At 52.9% G+C, this 9,954-nt stretch overlaps 1 protein-coding gene across 2 annotated transcripts; it reads left to right on the top strand.

Annotated features, from left to right (window-relative positions):
- The first annotated feature begins 5,930 nt into the window (after positions 1–5,930).
- Positions 5,931–7,768, top strand: KCNA3 (potassium voltage-gated channel subfamily A member 3). 2 transcript variants are annotated; one of them, XM_075722297.1, is made up of 2 exons: positions 5,931–5,948; positions 6,164–7,768. In XM_075722297.1, the coding sequence occupies exon 2, from the start codon at positions 6,197–6,199 to the stop codon at positions 7,766–7,768; it is 1,572 nt and encodes a 523-aa protein (XP_075578412.1). In that variant the 5' UTR covers positions 5,931–5,948; positions 6,164–6,196. The 2 variants fall into 2 exon arrangements, with proteins under 2 accessions (XP_075578412.1, XP_009475858.2); XM_009477583.2 differs by lacking the exon at positions 5,931–5,948 and having other exon boundaries at positions 6,017–7,768.
- Positions 7,769–9,954: the final 2,186 nt, after the last annotated feature.

The following is a 9,954-nucleotide window of genomic DNA, read 5'->3' as shown; positions in this document are numbered from 1 at the left end:
GGTTGCTGGGTTTGCTTGTAGGGGCTGGTATCAAGAGTTTTTGCTGCCGTGGGATGGCATTGCGGTTCGCTCGGCTTAAGGAGGCTGCAGAGGCTGTGTCCTGCCTTGTGCCACCTCACTGGGTGACTGTCCCCAGCCCCAAACAGAAGTGACATCCATGGAATAAATTATTCAGGGGGTGAGCAGTCGCCCCTTGCCTGTGTGACTCTTTTTACTGCCAGAAATTGGGGTTTTCGCATCTTTATGCCGAGGCTGGGTCTGACTCGGCACCAATGCTCTCCCAGCATCACCTCGAGTCCCCGAAGAGTCCCCTGGCTTTCCTCCTCCCTGTCTCTGAAATGCAGGTCGTCTGCCACTCCCGTGGACATTTTTACCTTCATAATGAAAACACAGTAACGTTGCCCTGTTGTCTCCCTGGATTTGTGGTTAAATTGCTTTGTCGATGTAATCTTATATCTTAATGACCAAATAATGGTGTGCAACAGGAGCTGCGTAAGAAGGCGCTGGGTATCATTTTGCTGCCATTGTGAAGGCCTTGGAACATGATCCCCATTACAGCGGAATTTGCATTAACATTGTTTGGCCGCTATAATCCCACCCAGTTAATCACATTTTTAGGATATTAAAATAGGTCTAACGGTATCCTGAGTTGTAACCCCTAGATCCCCAAAGGGTTGAGTGGGATTTAGCTCAGGCAGCTCCGTTAAAGCCAACGGAGTCATCGAGTGAAATGACCGAGCAATGCAGAGCAACTTGGCTGATCTTCTTTAGCCACCAAATCTTGTTCTTTGCTGGCCAAGTAATACTCTTGCTAAATGCACAGCATTCTGGAAAAAAAATATGAAAAATAGCTCCTGTCTGTGCTCGGTTATTTTGGGTTAGCGGTTCAATTTTCACTTCTCCCTGTCTATTAACAGTAATGACTGTTCTTTAAAGACGTGCTGCCTTCGGTAGCTGGGCTGCAGCAGTCGCAGTGGATCCCGGCGTGTCTGGGGTCCTGTTGTGCTTGGTGCTAAATACCCTGTTAAAGAGAGGCATCGGTTATCCCTATGGAGCTTGCAGCGATGCTCTTCACCTGTGCTGAGGGCTAAGCAAGCCGCAGTATTTAGACAGCATTGAATTTTCTTCCCTCTTCCAAATTTCAGTATCTTTCTCATTTTCTGCAACCATGAGCACAGCGAAAGGCTTCTGGTGTAGGATTTAAATAGACTCTAGGTGGGAGGCGAGAAATATTCTCTTAATGTACAGATGAGAAACTGAGGCACGGAGAGATTGAAGGATTCACTCCATGACTGAGTTACACCCGGAGTCTGACTAAGACGAGTACAGGAATAGGGACTGTGTGCTCCAGAGTTAGAGCACTATATTCTTCCTGGGAAATCAAGATGCATTCCCCATCCCTCCTGCTGCCTCCCTGGGTGGCATCGGTGGAGAATTTCTTACCCCAGCTATTACCCCAGAAGTGTTACCTACATCTGATGCTTTTGTGGCTTGATGAGGAGATGAGATAGGATGCCTGATTTCTGGGAATGGGGTCAGTGACCCCATCTCAGTGTAGGCTGGGATAACAGCATGGCTCTCCTGGAAGGGTGTGAGCCGTGGGGACTGTGGGGATGCTCCCAGCTCCTGTCTCTGCAAGGGAGAAGGTGAGGATGGTGGAACTAATCAGTCTGGAGCCAGAGGTTGCACTGTACAACTTATTCCCCAATTGCCAAGCAAATAATCATCATTAAATCAGGGATAATCTGGTGGGGAAGAACCAGCTGGAGGTTATAGGGAGGGCAAGCAGCTGAACCTAGCTGAAACAAGCTAAGCAGGGCAGGGTTAGAGCATCCATTCATCTGTTGTAGCTGTATAATGTATGCTGTAGCTGTATAATGTATGGTATGTTGTAGCTGTATAATGTATGTTTTAGCTGCATAATGTATGTTTTAGCTGTATAATGTATGGATTGCTCCAAGTTAATCTTGAAAAGTTGGGTTGATGCTGATGTCTGTCTGATGCCAACGGTCCTCTGCAGTCCTGTCTGCACAGGTTTCAGGTGATGGTTAGTGACCCGAGTGACAACCTCGAGCCTTTATCTGTAATGTTTGTCCACGTTATGAGTGGCAGAGGTAGAGCTCATGTTTCCGAGATGACACGAGAAACCTCACCAGTGAGTTAATACTGCACTGCCTCGAGGTAGCAGCTGGGGCTTTGCGCCTTCCCCGCTGTGGGAGGAGAGACAATACATTTACAGTGCATTAAGGTATTATTGTAACAGCGTTTGCGCTGAAAGGTTTCTGATCCTCCGAAATAAAGAATAGCAGATTTGCCCCAGATTTATCAATGGAGGCAGGGTTCCCATTCAAACACGAGGGAGGGGAGAGCGAGTGAGATCCCGCTCGCTGCAGCAGCTGGGCTGGATGCCGTACCGCTCTGCCCAGCCGCCTGGTGCTAGCGGGGGATGAGGAGGATTTTGGTAGGAGAAGGACAACCCCAAAAGCTGCTTGAGAGGCGATGGGGTTCAGCAAGGAGGTAGCAAAATTTCCAGATGGAAGCAGGGTGCTGAGGCAGCCCCGTGCTGGGGAATAGCTGAGGGTCGGGGTGAAGGTCCTGAGATGTTTTGTGCAGCCCATGTCCCCCTGGGGAGGGATGCTGGGGGGGTTCCCCTCATGGTCCAGGTCTGGCTGTGGGAAGAGGGGACCTGTGTGTCCCTCCTGCTTAGAAATCTGCCCTGAGAAAGCCATTAAAGGGGGAAAAGAGTGATGCTTGTTCTGCTGCTTGGGAGAAACTGCATCTGATGTTATAGGTCAGCCTGTAGATCATTGCACAGGGGGATTTCTTAAATGGCCGTTAGGAATAAAATTAAATTTGTTGAGACCAGATGCATCAGAAGACCTGGATGAAAAAGCAGAGAGAAACTTGCAGAGGGAGGACTGGGGAGGACTGGGACATCTTGCATTAGACAGAAAAGCCACAGTCTTGAGGAGTGGGTTTGATACTGCACCTCTCACAGCAAGCTCCCAGCTCGCACGAAAGCGCTGGCCGGGTTGGACATCGCAGAGATGTCCTTTCCTCTGGGCTTTTATTCCCCTGCCTCTGCCCTTGTGCTCAGACCTCCCGGTTTTGGGACGTGACCTAGGCCACCTCTGTTGCCACTTGACAAATTTTGGGCTTGGTGCAGTGCCTGTATGCGAACCCCTCCGGGGACCACATGCGGGGCTGGCGGTGGCTGATGCCAAGCAGGAGGTGATGCTATTGCTGTGTCCCTGAAGCTGAACCAAACCTTGGCTGGGGACCCCACGGGAAGGAAGGAGCTGAGGAGACTTTGCCAGGGAGGAGGTGATCTGCCCCTCCGGCCGCTGTCTGCCTGCAGCGAGGCTGCTCGCCTGGCACGGCTTAATTGGCTTTGATAGGGTTATGTGGAAGCAGCGGAGGCATAAACAGGGCCAGGAGGCCTGGCTGTAGCCCCTGGCAAAATCCTCTGAGCCACCGTGATGCCAGACAAAAGCTGCCTGGAGCTCAAGGGTTAATGTCTGCTGCTGTGCTGCAGCTAATGAGGGGTAACAGCTTAATCCTCCTCCTGGTTTTAAGGGAAGGGCTTTTCCTAGCAGGATCCCAAAGGTCTGTGGCTCTCTCAATAGGGCTGGCACTGATTTCCGAAGAGTTTGCCCCCGACTGAGATCCAGAGTAAACTGTTGCAATTATGGAAGTTACGCCTTGTTGCCTCAAGCCTTTTGTCATCAATAAATGTTTATGGTTTAAAGCAGCCTTGTTTGTTTGCCTTAGACCAGATGACAGTGATTTACTGGCAGAAATCCTAGCAGAGCAAAGAGATGAGCCAGACAAGTCTTGAAGTGCTACACACGTGTATGTAGTGAGCAGATGATGGTTGTTTCATGATCATGAAACCTGCAGAAAATAGAGCCTCAAACTTGGATGTGAACAGTTGTTTCCAGGAATTTTTCTCAACCTACAAGCAACATGGGCAGCTCAAGGGTTAATGATGCTCCAGGGCTTTGCTCCCTGCTTTACTGTGGGGTTTGGGATGGATGGGAGATGCTGTGTGTTGGAAAGGAGGAGTGGATGCTCTTGCTGGGAGCACGTTGCTGATTAGCACTATTAATTGCTGTAGGAATGATGGGGGAGCAAGACTGGGGACCCGTTGCCCCAACTCCCTCACCCCAGGAGATCTGCAACCTCAAATGAAACAGGACTCAAAAGTGGGGCTTAAAGCCAAGGATGGAGGTGGCAACAAGGACACGTGTCCGAGTCGGGGCAAGGTGACCCGGCCCAGAGACGAGAGTCCCTGCGTCTGGTCGTGGGTGAATGTCTTCCAATGGCCACGCCAAGCTGCTGCCTTACTGCTGGCGTGCAAACCCATCGCCAGCCGTGCCAGCACCGGGAGGAGGTGGAGCAGAGCGGGCAGCTCACCTGAAGCTGCGTTGGGTTAGGTCCCACAGCCAGGTCCAGCTTTTCATCCACAGGACCTCGCCGAGGCTGATTTCTTGTGGCAGAGGGGTTTTTGCCCTCTGTCAGCAAAGGTGAAGGTGGGTTTGGCTTGCTCAGGCTTCGTCTGCAGTGTTACTCTGCCATTTACAGTCCAGAGTCAGCCCTTACACCAATATTTATTGTTGTTTCCTCCCTCTAAGTTTGTATATTTTATATAGCTTGTTTCTAATTTGAAGTATAAATAAGTTTGATCTTTTCATCTGTTTTTCTCCCTATCTTCTGGAGGCTGTGCTGGTTAAAAATAACCGCAGTGATGAGCTAAAGCGGGGCTGCTGGAGGGGTTTTAACCTCCATCGCGGTGGGACCACCCGGCCGGCGTGGGAACGGCAGCGTGGTCGCCCTTCTCGCCTCTCCCCAACCCTCTCAGTCGGGCTTTTTCCCGAGCCGGGAACTCCCTGGATTGCCTAAGCCGCACTTGGCACGTGGCTGGGGATTAAAGCGCTTCTGCTGTGGGGAGGGGTTGGGAAAACGAGGACCCATGGCAGGGCTGGGGGGCACAGCCAGGGGCAGAGATCAGAGCGTGTCCCTGATGCACATCTCCTGGGGATGGAGGGTTTTCCAGCGCTGGGCTCCTGCAGAGGGGGCTTTCGCCTTCAAAAAATCCCATTTGACCAAAATTGAACTATTTGCATAAGAAGATCAATTGAAGGGAGGAAAAAAAAAAATTCGAAGCCTTTTGGCTTTCTTGCAGGAAAGTCTGAAATGCAGATTTGGGTTCAGACTGAAACTGCCTCGATCAAGGGCTGGCTCAGCTTCACTTCTCTGTTTATTTTGCTGGGGGGATGCACACGCCCGCGCACACACACGCGTGTGCAAACACACGCACACACACATGTGCGTGCACACGCACATGCACACGCTTTCGCTTTTATAACGAAAACCCAAAAAAATCCCCAGCGCTTTAGCCGAAACGCTGATTCAAAACAACTGTTGGCGGCTCCGGCCGCCGCTGTCTGCTTTCCATTACCCACAGCCCCGCCGCGGCTTTGAAACGGTGACTTGAAACAAACAGGCAAACCCCCAAATTAATAATAAAAATTACATTTCGCCTTCCTGGGGGAAGGACAGAAAAACTCTTTCTAAGGCAGCAGTTCTGCCAGGAAAAAAAAAAACAAAACAACTCTCCCCTTTTGCGACCCGCTGAGTATCAAAGGATGCTCCCCGGGAGGGGACCGAAGCCCCTCGGCGTGTCGCTGAGCGGGGGTCCGGATCGGGCCCCCCCCCCCGGCCGGGGCAGAGGAGGGGGTGCCCGCGGCGTTCCGGGGGGCTGCGGGGCAGGGCCGGGGGTGCTGGTGGGTGTCTCCGGGCGCGGTGACTGAGCGAGGCGGTGCCAGGGCTGGGGGCGGATTTTTTGAGAAGAGCCTCAGCTCTTCAGAGCAGCGGCAGCCGCTGGAGGAGTTGGGCGGCTGTTTCTCCCTCTCCGCCCGGAGGAGGAGGAAGAAGAGGAAGAAGAGGCTTCGGCTGCCGCCTCTCCGGTCCTCCCCCCCCCACCCTTCCCCTTCCCCTTCCGCCCCACACCTTTATGGACGAGCGCCGGAGCTTGCTCTACTCTCCGGCTGCCTCCTCCGCCAGCCGGCATCCGCGGGGCGGCTCGGCCAGCAGCCACCACAACCTGGGCTACACCGAGCAGCTGCCCCCCACCGCCCCCGAGCCGGTCCCCGACCAAGAGGAGGAAGAGGGCGAAGAAGGGGAGGAAGGCAGCATGACCGTGGTGGGCGGCGGCGGAGACCCTTTGCTGGAAGAGCCGCAGCATCCTCATCCTTTGCTCGGCGGGGACCGCTACGATCACCCCCCGACTCCGGCCGCCGTCCCCGCCGGCCAGCCCGCGGGCGGTGGGGAGCACGAGTGCTGCGAGCGGGTGGTGATCAACATTTCGGGGTTGCGGTTCGAGACCCAGCTGAAGACTCTGGCGCAGTTCCCCGAGACACTGCTGGGGGACCCGCGCAAGAGGATGCGCTACTTTGACCCCCTCCGCAATGAGTATTTTTTTGACCGTAACCGTCCCAGCTTCGATGCCATCCTCTACTACTACCAGTCGGGTGGGCGCATCCGGCGACCCGTCAACGTCCCCATTGATATCTTCTCTGAGGAGATCCGCTTCTACCAGCTAGGGGAGGAGGCCATGGAGAAGTTTCGGGAGGATGAGGGTTTCATTCGGGAGGAGCAGCGGCCACTCCCCGACAAGGAGTTTCAACGCCAAGTGTGGCTCCTCTTTGAGTACCCCGAGAGCTCTGGGCCAGCCCGAGGCATTGCCATAGTCTCTGTCCTGGTCATCCTTATCTCTATTGTCATCTTCTGTCTGGAGACCCTGCCTGAATTCAGGGATGACCACGACTATGAGGGAACTGGTGGAACCTTCGGGACGGGTGGTGGCCCTCTCCCACCTGATGTCTTCACCAACTCCTCATCCTCGGCTGCTTCCATGGTGTCGTCCTTCACTGACCCTTTCTTTGTAGTGGAGACTTTGTGCATCATCTGGTTCTCCTTCGAGCTGCTGGTCCGCTTCTTTGCCTGCCCCAGCAAGGCCACCTTCTCCAAGAACATCATGAACATCATTGACATTGTGGCCATCATTCCCTACTTCATCACGCTGGGCACCGAGCTGGCTGAGAGGCAAGGCAACGGCCAGCAAGCCATGTCCTTAGCCATCCTCAGAGTCATCCGGCTGGTCAGGGTCTTCCGTATCTTCAAGCTCTCCCGGCACTCCAAGGGGCTGCAGATCCTGGGGCAGACCCTCAAGGCCAGCATGCGGGAGCTGGGTTTGCTCATCTTCTTCCTCTTCATCGGCGTCATCCTCTTCTCCAGCGCCGTCTACTTCGCAGAAGCCGATGACCCCAGTTCAGGTTTCAGTAGCATCCCTGATGCCTTCTGGTGGGCGGTGGTGACCATGACCACAGTGGGCTATGGGGACATGCACCCCATCACCATTGGGGGCAAGATTGTGGGGTCTCTCTGTGCCATCGCAGGGGTGCTAACCATCGCTCTCCCCGTGCCCGTGATAGTCTCCAATTTCAACTATTTCTACCACCGGGAGACAGAAGGTGAGGAGCAAGCCCAATACATGCACGTCGGGAGCTGCCAGCACCTCTCGTCCAGCGAGGAGATGAGGAAGGCTCGCAGCAATTCCACCCTCAGCAAGTCCGAGTACATGGTGATCGAGGAAGGGGGAATCAACCACAGTGCATTCAAACAGGCTGCCTTTAAGACAGGCAACTGCACAACCACAAACAATCCCAACTGTGTGAACATCAAAAAGATCTTTACGGATGTTTAAAAAAACAAAACCAAACAAACAGCAACAAAATCTGCGGATGCGGTAAAAAAATAATAATAACAATAATAATGCAAAGTGACTGTGTACTCGGTATTGTGTGGAACATGCACCATCGTCGGTCTGTGTGTGCCCTCATTTTTATACATTTATTTTTTTAGATCCTTCCTTTCTAAAGATCCAAAAAATAAGGATTTAAAATTCTCTGAAGAAGAGGACGGCTAAAGGGTAAAGAGAAGGAAGAGGAAGACAAAACACACTCACCGTCGAAACAGGTGTTTGTTCTGCAACGTGTTGCGGGGCTGCTTTTGTTTTCTTGTTTTTGGGGACCTCTCGCTTTGCTCCTGAACCCCCCCCCCCCTTCCCTAGAGGCAGCCTGTAGCCGATTTCCCTTCCATCACATAAGCTCACTTGTTGGATTAACAACCCCGGATTGGGTGGGGAGACGAGGAAAACATGTTGCAGAGCATACTGGAAGGGGGTTGGGAGGAAATAACCGTTTAATTTTGCAGAGTCTCTGTTACCACATTGTTAAATGATGCTTAATATTGAAACATGTGGTGTGCCATTAGGGGCACATCACAGATTCCCTTTTCTCCCCCGTTAGATCATTTATGAAATTCTAATCTGGTCAGAGACCGAGTGCAATCAATGCTGATTTAAATAGAAAAAAACCCCAACCCTCGTTTTCTAGTCTTAATTCCCTTCCCCTGCAACCCTATGGTATTATTTCATCCAACGTCAAATTTGTGGCCGTGCGGCAGGTCTGTGTGTGGGGAGGAGGGAGGCGAAAGGCAAAATGGAACAGTTTCAGGAGCTGACGGTGTGCGGGGAGCGATGCTGGCGTGGACCGGGGGATGCAGGATCCGTGACGGGCTCCTCGCCGTGGCTGTGCAGCCTCAAACCCACCCAGCTGGAGACAAAGGGATATTTCCTCTTTTTTTTGCAATGTGTTTGGGAGATATGCAGCCACTTATCGCAAGAAGATTAAAGTGGCGAACACGCCTTCCCGCGGAAGTCACTAATTCGCACCGGAGTGATGCAGTTGCCATGGTGACCCTGGTTTCCTGGGAAACCCCCAAAGGTTGTCATGGCATCCCTTCTCCCATCCCCCTTGGTCCTCGCTCTTCCCGCAAAAACCCTTTCCAGATGGTTCCAGCCCCGTCGTCCCGCAGGACACCGTGGCTCTGCCCTGCTATGTCACCCCATCCCGGCACCCCCTTCCCGGGCCACGTCCCCCCCCGCGGCTTCCCCTGTGCCGAATAAAGCGCCCGTAGGCAATAAGCACACCACAAACCCACCTCTCCCTCGCAGAGGAGCTCACACCTTGGCAGTCAAATTTGGGGATGGAGTCTCTCATCCTGCAAACACGAGCGCCCGCTTCGCCGAGAACGACCCCGCGCTCCCCCTGCGCCGCATGAAACCCGGCCATTTCCCCAAACCCGGTGCAAAATGGCACCGAGCAGCCAGCGGGAAAGCTCGGCTGAAAAACCCCGGCGGCTTTTTGAAACGAGGGGGACATGTCTATAAAGAGCAGGATTGAAAAGTAACCAAAACCCCGCCGGGGAAAATACACCGGCTTCATCTTTACGTGTGCACCAGGGGCCACGGGACATCTGATGGGATCAGGTGAGCTTTGCACGGGGTAGAGTTTAATATGTCGTAAGGTAACGTTGCTTTTTTGGGACAAACCTTGTGTTTTCCACTACTGAGTTTTATTTTTCAGCTTACCCTGCTGCTCTCAGGTATTTTGTGCACGTTAGGTAAAGTGGGATAACATCCTATAGCTCCGCTGCTTATATTTGCTTTTCACTTTGCTTTTTAGTCCTATGCGAAGGAGGAAAACCCTGCTGCTTTTTTTTGTGGCTGGATTTCTCCAATTCTGTGCTAAAAGGGTTGTTTGCAGCGGTTTAATGTTTCCATCCGGCCCCTGCCATCGAAGCAGGCTGAAGGCAGGGCCTGGCTGCTCAGCCTCGAGTGCCTGGGCTCCAGCTCTGCTCGGTTTTGCTGGGTTTTGGGTTAAATAAAACCAGATTCCTTTGAGGTAGTGAACTGCACTGGGATGCAGTTAAATATCTCTTACGACAAAGAGAGATTTGACTCCAACCTATGTGAGTCGCACCTTTCCCAAGTGTGCGGAAAGGGGGATTTGTCCTGAGAGATGCTGGCCACGCCAAAATTGGAGTTTA

The sequence above is a fragment of the Pelecanus crispus genome, chromosome 17 (assembly GCF_030463565.1).
Source record: "Pelecanus crispus isolate bPelCri1 chromosome 17, bPelCri1.pri, whole genome shotgun sequence".
NCBI classification, from domain to species: Eukaryota; Metazoa; Chordata; class Aves; order Pelecaniformes; family Pelecanidae; genus Pelecanus; species Pelecanus crispus.
The sequence above is the reverse complement of the archived record's forward strand: the minus strand, read 5'-3'. Positions and strand labels throughout refer to the sequence as shown.

What these genes read in the sequence shown, in the direction of transcription:
- KCNA3 (XM_009477583.2), top strand. Translation starts at nt 6,017, where the DNA reads ATGGACGAGCGCCGGAGCTTGCTCTACTCTCCGGCTGCCTCCTCCGCC.